This window comes from Protomyctophum parallelum, assembly GCF_964188405.1.
Source record: "Protomyctophum parallelum genome assembly, chromosome: 1".
Classification (NCBI taxonomy): domain Eukaryota; kingdom Metazoa; phylum Chordata; class Actinopteri; order Myctophiformes; family Myctophidae; genus Protomyctophum; species Protomyctophum parallelum.
This window is the reverse complement of record NC_139697.1, coordinates 35,627,402-35,643,304: the sequence shown is the minus strand read 5'-3', so window position 1 is coordinate 35,643,304 and position 15,903 is coordinate 35,627,402. Positions and strand designations below refer to the sequence as shown.

The 15,903-nt window shown below is 42.2% G+C and overlaps 2 protein-coding genes across 4 annotated transcripts in view; both read right to left on the bottom strand.

The window, feature by feature from the left end:
* Positions 1–752, bottom strand: part of LOC310876080 (uncharacterized protein) — a 48,851-nt gene extending 48,099 nt beyond the window's left edge. The window contains exon 1 of the mRNA XM_083789527.1: positions 517–752. The gene's annotated coding sequence lies outside the window, so the exon portion shown is untranslated. The remainder of the gene's footprint in view (positions 1–516) is intronic.
* Positions 1–14,441, bottom strand: part of pleca (plectin a) — a 113,686-nt gene extending 99,245 nt beyond the window's left edge. For all 3 annotated transcript variants that reach the window (XM_083789378.1, XM_083789379.1, XM_083789382.1), the window contains exon 1: positions 14,077–14,441. In XM_083789378.1, coding sequence (XP_083645504.1) covers positions 14,077–14,161 — 85 coding nt within the window. In that variant the 5' untranslated portion in view covers positions 14,162–14,441. The remainder of the gene's footprint in view (positions 1–14,076) is intronic.
* Between the last annotated feature and the right edge of the window lie 1,462 nt (positions 14,442–15,903).

The following is a 15,903-nucleotide window of genomic DNA, read 5'->3' as shown; positions in this document are numbered from 1 at the left end:
CTCTCCAACCACGGTCCCATCCTGAGCAGAGGGGCAGGGCTACGCTCAGCCCAACTGTTACCGCGGTGATGCAGCATCGCAGCCACTTTGCAGCTCCCAGCGCAGACGCATTCAGTGTGCCGCATGCAGCACCAGTCTCCCACAGCACTCACCCAGCTCTAACGCACACGCTCATAAAAACAACATTTGACACAATCGCTGCCACTGACCCCCTACGACCAAACCGGCTGGCCGCAGCCCCTGCGGTCATGCTTGGGCACAAAAGGGAACAAAAGCCTTTCATTCCTTTTATCCAAAACAACCAGCAGAAACAGAGGGCGAGAGCAGAGGATTAGAATTCCTCCAACATTTCAAACGTCAGCACGGAACCCTTTCAAACTAAAAGTTTTTTTCCCTTTCTTTTTCCTAGCTGCTCACATCCTTGAACAGCTCACATCCTCAAGACCTCAAAACCGAGGCGGCCAGGACAAGCATGCAGATGTCTGCTAGAGGACGAAAACTGAAGGAGAGGGGTACCTTTGAGAGAGGTGATCTCATGCTGAATAGACCTCCCGGAGTCCATGATCTCGCTCTCACTGCTCCAATCCCTGAGGCCGTGGTCAGTGGCGGCAGAGTGCTGCAGACGCAGCCCTGAGGCAGCAGCACGTCAGAGGATGGAAAACCCTCTCTGTTCTTTTAAACTGCAGCCGTTTATTTTCTGTACGCCTCTCCCATTTTACTGCTGCTGCTACAGTAGCTGACAGCTTCGTGTTTGGGTCCTCTCTCGCTCTCCCTCAGCCGCTTGTTCTGTCTTCCCACCCACCACTCTCCTCTCTCTCTCTCTCTCTCTCTCTCTCTTTCTCTCACACAATCCTTGTCAGCCGAGAGAAAACTGTGAAAGAAAAAAAGCACACTCCCCCCCCCCCCCTCCCTTCCTGATGTTGTCCCATCCCAACCCATCCTCTCGGTGGTTCACAGGGAGGTGCCTTTAACCAATAACAGTCACGCTCAGCCATCACATCACGTTGATGCACGAGTTGGCTCCGGCCAGCCAATGCGGCTATTGTAAAGTGAAGAATGCATTTTGATCCTTAGGAGGAACACCAAGTCTGAACATACAAATTATAAATGCGCAAAAAAGCTTGCGTTGTGAGCTTGTAGCTCGGCTATTTTTTTTAACAAGATTTGGTGTAGAGGGAAAAAGGAGCTGACCAAGTATAGACCCATCGTGTCAGTCAAAAATCAAATACAATGTTGAGTTTGAAATACACAGCGTCACAATCTGAGTCAGCAATACCTGTGCTTCAGACAGTCTACCACCACTGGTGCACAGAGCGTTGAGACTACTCAATTTTTCATAGAAGTGCTGCAGAGGGAAAGGACCTTGACGTAAGTGGGGATCATTCATGACACAGCACTTTTTTAGGGGGGGAAGGTTTCATCTTTACAAACAAAGCCAAATAAAGACAGATAAAGGGAATCAATAGTATAGTGAAATAAAATCACAGTACAATACTGTGATTTTGTGACAATACAGCACAACTAATATAAATAAAACAATAATTTGGTTATTTGATCAATTCAAATAAACAAAATAAAAAGGTAGTGCAATGTTTTGGTTAAAACAAAGCGTATATTGTTAAAAGGTTACAGGAGTAGTTCACCCAAAAAATTACTTATTTTCTATCAATTACACACCCCATAGAGAATTCATGGATACAATTTTTTTGTCGCATTCCTAAGCCAATAATTTGATAACCGGATGTGCTGAGGCAGCGTTCTCTATAGAGACACAAAGAGTCTCCTTTGAGTCTCCATAGGGAACCACTGCTGGTCATGAAATTATTGGCTTAGAAATGAGAGGGAAAGTCTCCATGGGTTGAGTAATTGATAGACAAAACTATCCCTTTAAAGCTCTATATTCTGATTTTAATCATTGCTATAGTGTTGTGTTCTAGTTACAATTTTGTGCCCTTCCATTTCACTGTTTATCCTGTATGAGTTCTCTCTCCTGGTTGGATAAAACTGTTATGCCGACCTGAAAATGCATTTTCTGTATACTGTAGGCCTACTGAAAAGCTTGAGATAAAGGAAGACCCCTGTTACTGAACAAACACAGAATATAGAGCGGTGAACACTTTAAGAAATAAATATCACTTACTGCACCTTTAAATTATATACGTAATTTTTTTTGAAATAATAAAGTCTAATGTATTTAATCCCCCCCGTATCCTACGACAGTTTATGTTTATGGGGCAGAATGTATTCCCAGTTCAGCAGATGACAGTGAAAGTGATGTTGACTTTGACTCAGCAGTCTCAAGGTTCAAGTGATACGTTGAAACCTACTGTAAGCATAATTTATATCATGCAGACAAAGACAATTAACGGTGTAATTAAATGTTCAACACATAACTTATTTGTGTACAGTATGTGAGTATATTCTAACCAGGCAACATATATTAATCAGGTATTTAAACAATGAACAGCAGTAATAGAAAGTGGCCAAGTAGCATTCCTCAAAACAACTGCCTATTCATTGGCACATAATACCACAAGCTAATCCTTCTAATACCGCTTGGCACACTTAAATGAGATCACAGGCATACATTTGGCAACAGGGACACTTGTACACAGTATGCACCTTTGGGACCACCAAAAATGCCATTGCCAAAGTGGGTCGTGTAATACCAGTTGCTTTAATTATTTAATTTGGTAACACTTTATATGAAGCCCATCTCTATAATACATTACCAGTAAGACGCCCTGAGTGCGAGAAGCGACCTTGCCCTAAAGGGTGGGCTGTTTAGATGCTCAATAAAATGTGCACATTGAAAAGCAAGTGATTAGGAAACAACCTGTGATATGTCTTCTTTTATATTCCTGAACCGATTATATGACAAAGGCCTCAATTGTTCAGAAATAATGTTTCTTCACGAGCTGGTCCAGCCGGCTCCATTCACTGCCATGTATTCATTGACCTTCCGGTGCGAGATTTGCCGTCCATGAAATTGTCATGGCGCTCCATGATGTGTCCATGATGACACTTGGGCAAACTAAGGAGAAATCAAAATGACTGTGGCTCTGGGACTTGGCTCGGATGTGGTGTTACTGAAAAAGTGAAAATCAAGATCTGGACCTTCACGGTAACAGTTACTGCTGTCAACCTGCCAACATGGAGGGCCACCGCGCCTCGAGCCAGGTTGAGGCGGGCCAGGTGACAGCTGGGTCACATGATGTGACAAAGATGTATCGACATCGAAACTGCTAGTGTCCTGCTAGCTAGCAGATACTTTACCTACAATAAAGTATCAAGTTCAAACAAATCTCTTTCAGAGTGAATGAGAGTTTGTCAAGAACATACAGTATATTATCAACATAATCAAGTGTTTGTAGGTCAGACCACGTAAGGCCAGTTCTTTTAAAAGAAGCTGTTATGATTAAATGCTGTGTAGATTGTAACTACAGTACTCTGTTAAGTTTTATAACATCCCAAACGAGCTGCACACAGCTGCTTTTCATTATAATAACTGAAATATTTCACATTGCTTGGAAGCCAACTAAATAACCCCAAATTATGATAAGTAAGTTACCACTGTCTTATAGGCTATGATGAGCAAAACAAAGCTGAGTTGTTTGAGGCAAATAACAATTTGAAACTCCTGTTATACACTTTGGGTCTGATCGTCAGCTAAGTGACTTGAGACAGTCAGTTGAGGACTTCAGTCAATGCAAGCCTTATAAAGTTGGACTTCAGTTAGGAAAGCATTAACCTCGCCTCAACAGGGTTGCCACCACAGACGAAAGCCTGGTATTCATTGTAAAACTGAGTCGTGTGATTCAGTTTTACATTTTCAAGAAACCAATAACAGTTTCAGAGCAAATGTGCCCAGACAGTAGAATCATCCGATTTTCATGTGGTCTCTCTCAACAGCACAAATGTTGCACCAAAAAGACAGCACAGAAATGCATTTGAAGCTATCCTGCCATGTGTGATAATAACTCAATTATCAATTACTCAACTCAATCAATTATGTGATGCAATGTGCAACGTGATGTTACTAACAGTTCCACTACTGGAACTGTGCATGCCCCTGTTGAATAATATCAAATATCCATGCTGAGAAAACAGCACTGCAGAGGACCTCCACTAATGCTCAGGGCATCAGACCAAGGAAATAAACCCTCTAGTGATGACAGATGGTAAATCTAATGTAGCAACTGGAAGGCCACACCTGAAATATTATCTTAATCAGTGGTGTTGCTATGGCAAATGTGCTTTCTTGCGTAACCCAGTCTAAACTGATGTGACAGAAAACAGACTAACAGAGAACTTTTACAGTGGTTAGAGATAGGGATAGTAATTTCGGAACAATGAACCTTCTGACTAATGACACGGCACCCAGTGTTGTTGGGTTTGAAACTGGCTCATTACCTTTGTTGCATATCTTTCGTTTCCTGTCACTGACCCTGGTCACCCGTGGTATATAATCTAAGAAATGCCCTGAAATTATCTGTATATGAAATGTCATATAGCATTGAGTGCAGCAAACATGACTCCCTTGCCTGGTCAGTCGATGTTGCTGTTTACATGCAGCTGTTGAGGAGCTTGGTGTCAAAACTCACTCACTGAATTTTGAAACACTGCCAATTTTCTTTCTGCCACGGGCATATCACTCACAGGCAGAAACCTTGTATCTCCATATTCATCTTTTCATATTTTGTTCATGAATTAATGCCCTATTTTATAATTGTCCTATGACAGTGTTAAGTAAAAGTAGTGAAAACTAAAAATCTGGAAGCTCTCAATGTGTTGCTCCACAAGATTGTAGACTGGCTAGTTTCTCTATTTTTGACAAATCTTTTAAACCTATATTTTCACGTAGCCTATAATGACATGCCCAAAATAGGGACACCAGACTAAGTCTGTCAATGGATTCTAACTTGGATTATGTTTCCATTTCCTGAAACATTTGGAAATGCAAGGCTTCCACCAGACAGTGACGACATCAAAAGAAGTAGACATGATGTGCCATTAACCCCCCAGATGGAAATTTGGTTCCACCCAGTGGAGTTCCAGCATTAGAACTTGGACTAGGCCCAACACGCTATCAAGCTTCTGAGAGTAGGGGTGTGTGGATGCTGAACACGCCAAGCTTTGACATTGGATTCCCTGACTGTGCTAGACAGTCTGAGAAGCCTGTGAGAGAGACGGGCGATAACGGCTTGTATGCCAAACAATCTAACTTTATTAAAAACCCAGCACAGTTGCTCCGTCTCATCTGCCCACAAATGAACGAAGAGCCTGAGGGAATCTTCCTCTGAACATTACCAAAATATTTGTTTATCATTGCTTCTCCATCTATGACAGACTGCCCTGGTTAAATAAAGAAATATTAAAAGTTTTGAGTGTGTACTGTAACACTAACAACGCTCCACTAGAGGCTGTTCTAGGGTCACCAGGAACAATGTTTTGTACCTGCACATCTATTCTGTATGGACAAATACACTCATGACAGGTTCTTTAGTGCAGGTGTTCTCAACCCGTGGGGTCGCCAAATTATTTGGGGGTCCCCAAATTATTAAAAAAAAACATGTTTTTTTGGGGTGGGGGTTTTGCAACTGAATGGCTGGAAAAATGGAAATGAAGAGTTTACATACTGCACATGCATAAACTTTCCTTAATGATTATATCTGTTTTCAGTATTCTTTGTTGATATATTTTCTCTATTTTTAAGGTTAGTTTGTATTGGGGGCGGGGCGGGGGTCACGTGACATGGCCAAAGCATTTCCGGGGGTCCCCAGGCAAAAACGTTGAGAACCCCTGCTTTAGAGATAGGAAAGAAGCAGAGTAGCAGACTATTTCAGACTTAATCATGAATCAAATGGCATTAATATCATATTATATCTAAAAAGTTTTCATCAGGCTCTCTATCTCAGTAGAAATAAGCTCAAAACAAAAATCTTTTTCAATGTTGCTAATAAACTCCATAACGTAGAAGCCCATAATCTAGTGTCCATCTTGGCAGTAGTAGCAGGCAGGGCACGTAGACTTTACCAATAGCACCCCAGCCCAGGCAGGGCACGTAGACTTTACCAATAGCACCCCAGCCCAGGACCAGTACCAACACACAGTATAGTGCCAACAGACTTGACATGACATTCCTGGCATTAGTCTGGCTTAGCATGCCAGCATCAGGGGTGTTAGTACTATTGTTCTACATCCCAGAACCACAGCGAAGCCAGGATGTCTCTGACTTGCTGCGCCCTGCAAGCCTGGCTGATAAACAAAGAGGCTAAAACATAGACATAGAAACAGGGATGTGTGCCCTAGTACATTGGTTCCCACTCAGTGTGCATGGGTTCACTCACTGGTATTTTGTCACAACCACACACTATTGAAATATATACAACTATACAAAAAGTTATGAATTATTTAGTCATTTACATCAGCACTTGTGTGTGCAGATTTCCCAATATATAGGCACATTCTACGAAAATTAACCACTTTTACTGTCTATGGTTGCCTCTAGATACAACCGACTTTTTCAAGTGATAGTTCAATCTATCTACTCATCACCTTTTACAGCCTGGCGGAACTGAGGATTACATGGCTAGTTTGGCTACAATAACAGTTTTGTGCCCAACTGTAGCTTGGAGACCAGAATCTCCCACTGCACAGACAGATTTGTCTGTCTATGACATCACCCTCACAGGCAGATTAGAAAGACATCCCTTCCTGAGTCACCTTCACTCTCTGTCAATATTCTAACAGAGCAGCATAGAACACACTGAACAACCATTTCAACTATTTATCCTCGCACACTGTGGGAAAGTAAATACTGAGATTGCATCATTAGGTTAATTGTTCATTTGCCTAATTGCTTCCATTGAAGACAATCACCATCAGACACTTTGGACAGAAGTGGTGACGTCTTAATTGATGCCTAACCCCAACACAAAATTAATGATATAGTACACAACAGGTGATACAGTACACTCAAAGAATAACCAGTGCTCTGTTCATATCAGACAGAACAGGTAGCAAACAGAAACATAAAACATACAACTAGAAATAATTTGCACCACAATGTACATTGTGCACAACAAGAAATATGTACCAGGTCAGACCTGTCACCTACTAACCATCTAAATCAGTGGAACCAAAACTGTGGTCCAAAATGCATTCTTCTGAGAAGCCATGCTAAAAGATGTGTCAGACTATACTCATGTCAAAACTATTTCAGCAAACAAGGGAAACAATCCCTTTACTGTCGTTCTGAGTTTGGAAAGAGGCCACTACAAATACAATTCAACATTCAGTCTACTTTTAACCCCAAGGATGCTTTGCCATGACTTTATTTTGAACAATTACATTGTCTAGGTATTTCATTGGAGTCTTATTTAAAAACAAACTAATGAAATTAACTTATCCAGTATAATTTATCTTCAGAAAGACTTGTGACCCGATGAAAGACTGTGATACTACTGCCAGGTAAAGTGGTGTGACCCTGCTCAGCTTTGCCCAGGAGTTGTTCAGACTAATACAAGAATTACAGCATGAGAAACACAGATGCTCACAATAGAATAGACCCTCCAGTGCTGTGTAGCCATGAATAGTACAAAATGACATGACAGAATTATGTGGTAAAACACACAATCAGTCAGGAACCTTACAAAACCATGTGAAATAGCACATGTGGTGAGAAGGCCCCTATAAATCATAGGACAGCCATTCTTCAGGTAACTCTGGACAGTCACCAATATCTGAGACAGTGCTGCACCTTGGGCCAAGGTTTAGAGTCTAGATGTGAATATTAAGTGAACATGATGTATGACAATCTCTTCTGTGAGTGTCTGCACCAGACACTCACAACTTCTTGCATTCCAATATATCCTTAAAATGCATATCAATTATCTGTCAGAACACTGCCTCTGTTGATACTAATGGGATTATGTCAGCAAATGATTGGCCGGCTTGGAGCCCACTCACAAAAGACATGCGACGCCTTTTCATTATTAACTGGGGACTCAAAGACACAAGACGCCTTTCCATTATTAACTGGGGACTCATTCATGGGTTTCTGACTTTCTGTATACATGGTTGACAGTAATAGGACTGACCGCAACTAAGGTTACATTCACCCCAGAGAGCTTTGCTGCGATTAAAACGAATCCTGCTGCGCATTTTCAGAAAATGCACTTCGTTTGGCAGGTGTGAAGGCTCATTCGAATCCGTATCAAATTCGTATCAAAGAACTGCATTCTACTCCGAGCAAAAACGGGGGTTTCGCTTCCAATCGCACTTGATTACGATTCGGTGCAGGTGTGAATGCAGTAAATAAAGGAAATGAAGCAAACAATGTGGCGGGTGAGGAGCTGAACACAGTTGGAGACGGAGAAGGCATATTTTACGCAGCGCAAAGATGTCCCGTTACCGTGGATAGACGTGGTCGAATGAGGAGACTGAAGCCCTGATCAAAATGAGGACGAGTACATTAATCAATTGCCTGTGTCTGTGCGTGCCGTAAACATGGAGTGCTGTCACTGTGTGGGGACTGGGGAGTAGGGACTTTCATCTCGATAAACTTGTAAACATTTTGCGCTGCTATCTGTTATATCAGTGCGCTCAGCGCTGTTCCATGGGGGGGGGGGGGGTCCAGTCCCAGACGGCACGACACATGCACGTTATGAGTATAATTTTATCACCATAGATTTAACTGTGTAGGCTAGTTTATGAATGGAACACATTGATAAAGGTCCCCCCTGCTGCGTTTCCAGCATATCGGTATCGGATTGGTCTCAAAATAATTTGTGTACTCATCTCGAAACTCGAAAAAGAGTATTTTTATTTATTGATTGAATACATTATTGTCACTTTGGGCCAAGCCCCTATAGGGTTGTTTCCATTGTGGTCCTCTGTATAATATCAGAATCGGTGAGAATCGGTATCGGCAGATATGTCCCTGCAAGTAATCGGAGATCGGATATTGGTCATAATTTCATAATCGTGCACCCCTAATTCTGGTGACCTGATGGATTTTCTTCTAGTGCCACAAATTTAGACCAATTTCAATTTGGGTGTAAGGAGCAGCATGGACTCCAGGAACCTGTTGACAAGTGAACTTGTTGACAAGTGCACTGACTAAGTTGTGTGTTTAGATTTTTTGTCACAATTGCCATCACTGTGAGAAGAATATAAGTACTTTTGTATTGCATTTTAAAATGGGAAAAAGCCAGGTTTTAAGCAACTGGGCAATGCAGTACTACTTTATTGTGATGGCCTTATTCTAGTATATTAACAGTATATAAATATAATAATAACTAAATATATTAAGCCACGATATTACAGCCTTAATAGTTCATAAGTTGGGCAATTACAAAAATTACTTGCACAGAGACGCACAAATAATACTACAAATAGTAATAATACAAATAATATCCGATTCCTAACACATGATTTCTCTGTGTACACATTAATTTATCCATTAATAACTCAGAGTATACAAGTGCAACCAAACACGCCCACCCATTTGGTAACATTTGTATACTCTCTGTGAAATGAACCACCCAGAGGATTTCACTGTGTATTTAAAGCTGCAATCCTCAGACTAATTCCTCTCTACTGCTGCCCATCCAAGCCAACCAAAGAGCTGCTCGTGTATCATTGTGTGTGCAGATTCACTATAAGTCCACTCCATTCCCCAAAGAGCAGCTGTGTGTATGTTTGCCAGCCCACCTGTACTGCATATTATTACTACTAGTACTTGCACGTCTTCTTATCTCCCTCCATGCACACCATACAATACAATACAGCACATACAAGTTAGAAAGTGTATGTGTGTCAGTGTTTGTAGTATAGTACTTGTGCATACACTGTATAACACAGTGCATGAACATGCACAACTGAGATTCTATTTATGAATCAGGTCATGTTGCATGAAACCGATCTGAAAAGGTACGGGAAGTAAAGAGTGGAGGGAGGGTGGGGTCTTGTATTGGCAGTGGCTTATCAGACAAGTTTCGTAACCTTTTTAGAAGTTATCTCTATAACTATTCAGACATGCATGCATTGCATTCTGCTAAGCAAGCGTCTGGTATAGCTGCATGATGTGTAAATGTCTTCACTCATTGTAGGTGCTTACAATTTTGAGCGTTATAGCGATTTAACTTATCACTGTAAAAATGACGAAGATTGTGTGGAGCTGCATTTCTAGTAGATATCACAGTGCAAACGTCAACCGGTTTCAACAATGATGTTGTGTTTTTCCCAGGGTGTTTCTCTGAAACATTGACCCTTAAGCATTATTGAGGGATGACATCACCAGGGAGGATATCTGACCTGAAATAACCCCACTCAGGGGGCATCTCCACACTGTGCTATGGTCACTGGAATTAATGGTTGGCAGGTGCAGTACTAGTACAGCAACCTCCACACACACACACACACACACACACACACACACACACACACACACACACACACACACACACACACACACACACACACACACACACACACACACACACACACACACACACACACACACACACACACACACACACACACACACACACACACACACACACACACACACAGATTGTGCCTGCACAAGTTTGAATTAAATGCTATGTGTGATGACACCAACTCATTGCTATCTTCAGTCTTTCATACTGCCATCTGAAAACTACAGTCTCTCTACGTGAGATGCCTGACCTAGATGTCATGTCCTTTCAACCAGAATAACTTTAAAAGTGACAGGCTAAACTCAAATGATATATTTGAGGTAGGTATTTCAAGCCAAGCCATGCTTAACATGAACAATGTCTACAGTTACAATTATGACAAACAGCCAAGCCAACCATGAGCTTATCGTTCATTGTGGGAAACATTGAATTTGAGCTATTGCAACATTATTAATGTACTGAAAAATGGGATGAATATCATTGGTACAGAAATATGTCTGTCTGGTCTACTGCTGGGTGCACGCACGCACACACACACACACACACGCACGCACACACACACGCACGCACACACACATACGCATGCACCACACACCCTAATGGTCGGTTGTCCATCACTGTGCCAAAATACATTCTGAGAGCCTATTTCACATTATAGTCCAAATGAGCTCACATGTGTACAGTAGTGTAGTGTAGTTAGTAATGGAACAGATGCCAGCTGAGAGGCTCTGCTATACAGACTATACTGTAGGTGTGGAAATAAACAACTTCACATGAAGAGATGTTGGATGTTGGCAGGGGACTTGCGAGAGGTGAGGTGACAGTGGTGTGGTGGTGGCTGGGGGTCAAAGCCTGTCAGAAGGCAAAGAATTCATAGCAGTCCCTGTTCTATGTTTATGGTACCACGTTAACAGTGTCTCATGTTTAAAGGTCTTCATAGCTTTCCATAAATACAGGAAAAATATCTCAGGCTAAGAATGTCTTTTAAAAACATTCATATTAAATCAATGAACTACACAAAATACACATCTTGCCAGCAAGGTGCTAACTAGGTGCAACTTCCCATTTCATCCAAAGAGAAAAGTCCTATCTAATTGTATTAAACGTCAACATTGCAGCTGTACGGAAAGCTTTATTATTTACAGAATTATCAATCTGTAACGTTTTTATTTCATAAAAATCCACCGTAGACATGTTATGAGCTACTTTCTGTCGAGAAATTCTGTGCAGGTTATTTTGTGTGTCAGAGTTTGGGAGTGCTCGTTGGATATCACTCAACAACCCTGCGTACCACCTGTTTTGAATTTGCACATAATGCATGTGGCAGCAGGAGGTTGCTTCCAAACTCCAATACTGGATATTCAATACTATGAGGTGACCAAAATTGGTACTGTAGGTTTCATCCACCAGGAAGCATGAATGCCAAGATTGCCATGTTTCACAAGAGCTTCTCGCTTGAAAATGAATTAGTAGTAATGTCTGAAAAGACCTGAATGCAGCAAGCAGCATATCAAAACCTTCAATTATGAAAGGTCAGATTCAAAACAGTATGGCTGACATTAAACAATCAGGGATTTTCTGTGACCACTGCAAAGCTTAAAGATGGTGGTGACGTGACGAGGCAACCACAGTGGGCGCCCCTCACTTCACACAAGTGTGATTTATTTTCCTGGAGGAAACCCTGTTGTTGGCAAGCGTCCTAATGGTGGCACTAGAGGAAAAGCTATGGGGTAAGGATGAACCGTACTGCATGTTCATCCCCTGGGGGGGGGGGGGGGGGGGGGATGGAGATGCACAGTAAATTCCATGGCAATCCATCAAGGTTCTGAGATACAGTATGTTGCTTGGGACAAAGGTGCAGGACAGATGGACAGACGGATGGACGGACTAACCAACATTGTCATCCTTAAAGCCCCACCACTAGAAGTGGTACCCAGACTGTCAGGCCATTGTGACCATGAATGTTTGACCTGGGCCAGCGGCTGCCAGAAGAGCAGGAGTGCCAGTCCCAGAAGTGACTCCGTGAGGAGAGCTAAAGAGAAGCATGCGCTTTGTTATTATTTCATTTTTACAAGGCAGGAACAGCATCAGGTGCAAGTGTAGGATGGTGGTGTGGGATGCTCACAATTCTCTCAGCAGCAATGAACCAACCACCAAAAAGAGGAGCAGGAAGTCAGATGATGGCAGAGAGCAGAGGGTCTGACTGGGGACATGGAACAACAGACTGGTTCCAGACGGTCTCTGAGGGGTTGTCACCCACAGTGACCTGCACTGTGGGGGACTGCATGGGAAGAAAATGACTAGACCAGTGAAACTGCATGGATGGATTCTGTTTCCCAGCAGTAGCACAGCAGATTCAAGGCCAAGATCACTTGTTTGTTTCAGTTGTAAAATATCTCTATCTCTACTGAACATAACTGTTGACTGTTATGTTTGCTTGTTTGGTTTTAATCCAAAGCTCCATTTTGAATTGATATACTGTAGTTATACATGCTCCCAGATTGGATCTTTTTTTGGAACATTGTTGGTCATGGTGCAGCTCCACTAGTAGAAAACAAATCATTCCTACGGTAAATTAATCTGAAATATCCATTAACAAGTGATAGTACAACTGTCTGTCCCTATACATTTCTGAACAGACAGCAAACTAGCCACCTGTAATAAATAATGCTAACCTTCACACAACTACTATCAGGTGAACACACAGATACAGTATGTGTGCTACCTTCGTTGTAGACTCTCCATTTAATTAAAGTGCGCTGTGGGCATGGGCCCTGTGCCATTCAACCAGGGAAACAAATGTAGCACCTCTCTGTGCCCACATAGCCACCGTAATTCAACTGAGACGTGAGGTTGATAGTAGAAACAGAACCAGATCAGGCGCAACAGGATTCCTCTGTATGCTATAGATACACACGCCTTCTAATACTGGCGTCAACACTCCTCATTAACCATATGAACCCTGGTGACCCTGGTGAAAATTCTGCTAATTCTGATGAAGAGATTTGGTGTAGAACGAAAAAGGTCCCTAGGATAGAGCCCTGGTTAAATGACAACTTCACTGTAAAGTCTAGCAAACCCTGTGAGATATTTTTTCGGACACAGAACTGGCCGGTAGTACTTTCACGCGTTTACCTTCTCTCTCTCTTTACCTATCTATCTATTATATATCTTTCCTTCAGAGCATGTGCTTCTCCTCTCCTGCAGATTCTACCAAACTAACAGAGTGTGATACCCAAGTTTATTAATGCATTGCTACCATTACAAACATTTCACTAGTCACTTCCATTACAGAAGCATCATGGTTCCCATTTGACTGAGGACTGAAATAGAGTACATCTGTGCAAATCAATATGGAACCAATTACGGTAATGTTGGACAGTCAGGCAGGTTTTAGAACCCCCACACACATACAATATACACACTTCCCACTTGCAAACCCTGCAAGATTATGCTCTCTCACACACACCTGCCACTTAGCCAAGTATGTACTAAGTAAAGTATGATTTTTGGGTCACACACACACACACTTCTAAATTATTCTCATTGACATGCCATTTACCAGTACTTCAGCCACTGAAGGCTGACAGAAGAGGAGGAAGAGGTGGTGGAGCATGTGTGGTGTTGTTACCTTTATACTTCTCCCTGACGTTCTCGTATGCCTGCACATAGTCCTGCTCTTCTGGGAGACGCTGGCCCGGGTCAAACATGGACATAATGGCCTGACAGTCTGGGTACCACTTCTGTCTTTAAAGTCGCCAGGTCCTTCCTTTAACTCTTCTGCTGACACTTTCCCCAACTCACTCTAACTGCTGCCCTTCTGCTCTGAGATCACCCAGCCCTGCTGTCTGTCTGTCTGTCTGTCTGTCTGTCTGTCAGCCTGTGTGTCTCTCTGTCTGTCCCTTCCTTCTGTCTCTGTCTCTCTCTCGCTGTCTGTCTGTCTGTCTGTCTGTCTCTCTCTCTCTCTCTCTCTCTCTCTCTCTGACCAACACTCACTTACAGAGTATTCCCTCTAAAGCAGTGGATTTAGTTCCTGGACCACCACCCACCTCCACCACACCAACACTACCACCACCACTACCACCACTGCACCCCTCCTCTCTGTTTGAGAAATACCAACACACGCGTCAAACCCTCCTCCTTAAAGGCACAGAGACTCACAGACCACAGAGTCTGATATTAGGAGGGAGACACAGGCACCATGCAACTCCCCCGCGCACGCACACACACACACACACACACACACACACACACACACACACACACACACACACACACACACACACACACACACACACACACACACACACACACACACACACACACACACACACACACTCAGCTCCACCCCAAAACAAGAGAAAGGCACACATGGCTACACAGTTAACCTAACTCGGAGAGAGTGCAACAATGGAACCTTCAGAGTTAAATCGATACTGAGGATTTTGCAGTGCACACCAGCAGGAGCATATGACTGAGCATGACTGCATGGAAGGTTATACGAGTTCTGATTACACAGGGGGGAAACTGGCAGGTTTAGCGCATCATGGGCATGGCTATGTGCAGCTTAAAAGAAAATAATAATAAAAAGTTACACTTGGGCCTACACTATATTGTATTCTTCAAAACCATGTGTTATTCCCAGAACAGGATGACGGCAGATTGTAAAGTTTGATGCCAGAAGACCACACCTCTAAAGCTGAGAGAACCTTGACTGGAGCAACAATAGTTGTCCTGGTTTAATCCATTAAGACTAAATCTGTAGTTCTCAAACCTTTTTTGTAATTCAAAATGATTCAACACTTTCAAGATTTTATTTTAAATGTTCAAAAATAGCAGATGTACAAGCGTACATCGCATCACTTTATCAGCTATTTTTGAATAGCCAAAGCTAATGACACAGATGCTTTCCCAGTTTTAATGGGTTAAACCACAGCATTAGGCGACTACTATCATCATGCTATCAACTTAAGAGGAAAACAAACATTGACAGCAAAAAGGGCTATTTTCAGCAAAAGGATTTGGAGTAGAATAGATGGAAAACTGAGAGGGCCCTGTGGAACTCCAGTCAATGCTATATTACTGTGTCAATTGACATTAATCTGTTTCTACCAAATGCTGTAGCTAACTTACAAATGTTAGCTGATCCAAAATCAGGATTGGGAACAGTTGACTAAATATTATTATGATAACAACAGTTCAATTCCTTTTGAATGCTGAAGAAAACTTGCTTCCTGAACTGATTGAATTGCAAAGGGAATTGTCCTCTGCTGCCAATAGCCTATATCTCAACAAAAAGTGAAAGGACTTATTTTCTTTTCTTACAGCATCCAAGTTTCACTTTTCTATGCGGATTTCCTAACGGTGGGAAAGTAAAGCCTGATTTTAGAGTTTGTTATTGGATGCCAAAAATAGCCAATCTACACGCTTGGTATGCAATTGTGAGTTTGGTTTTGTA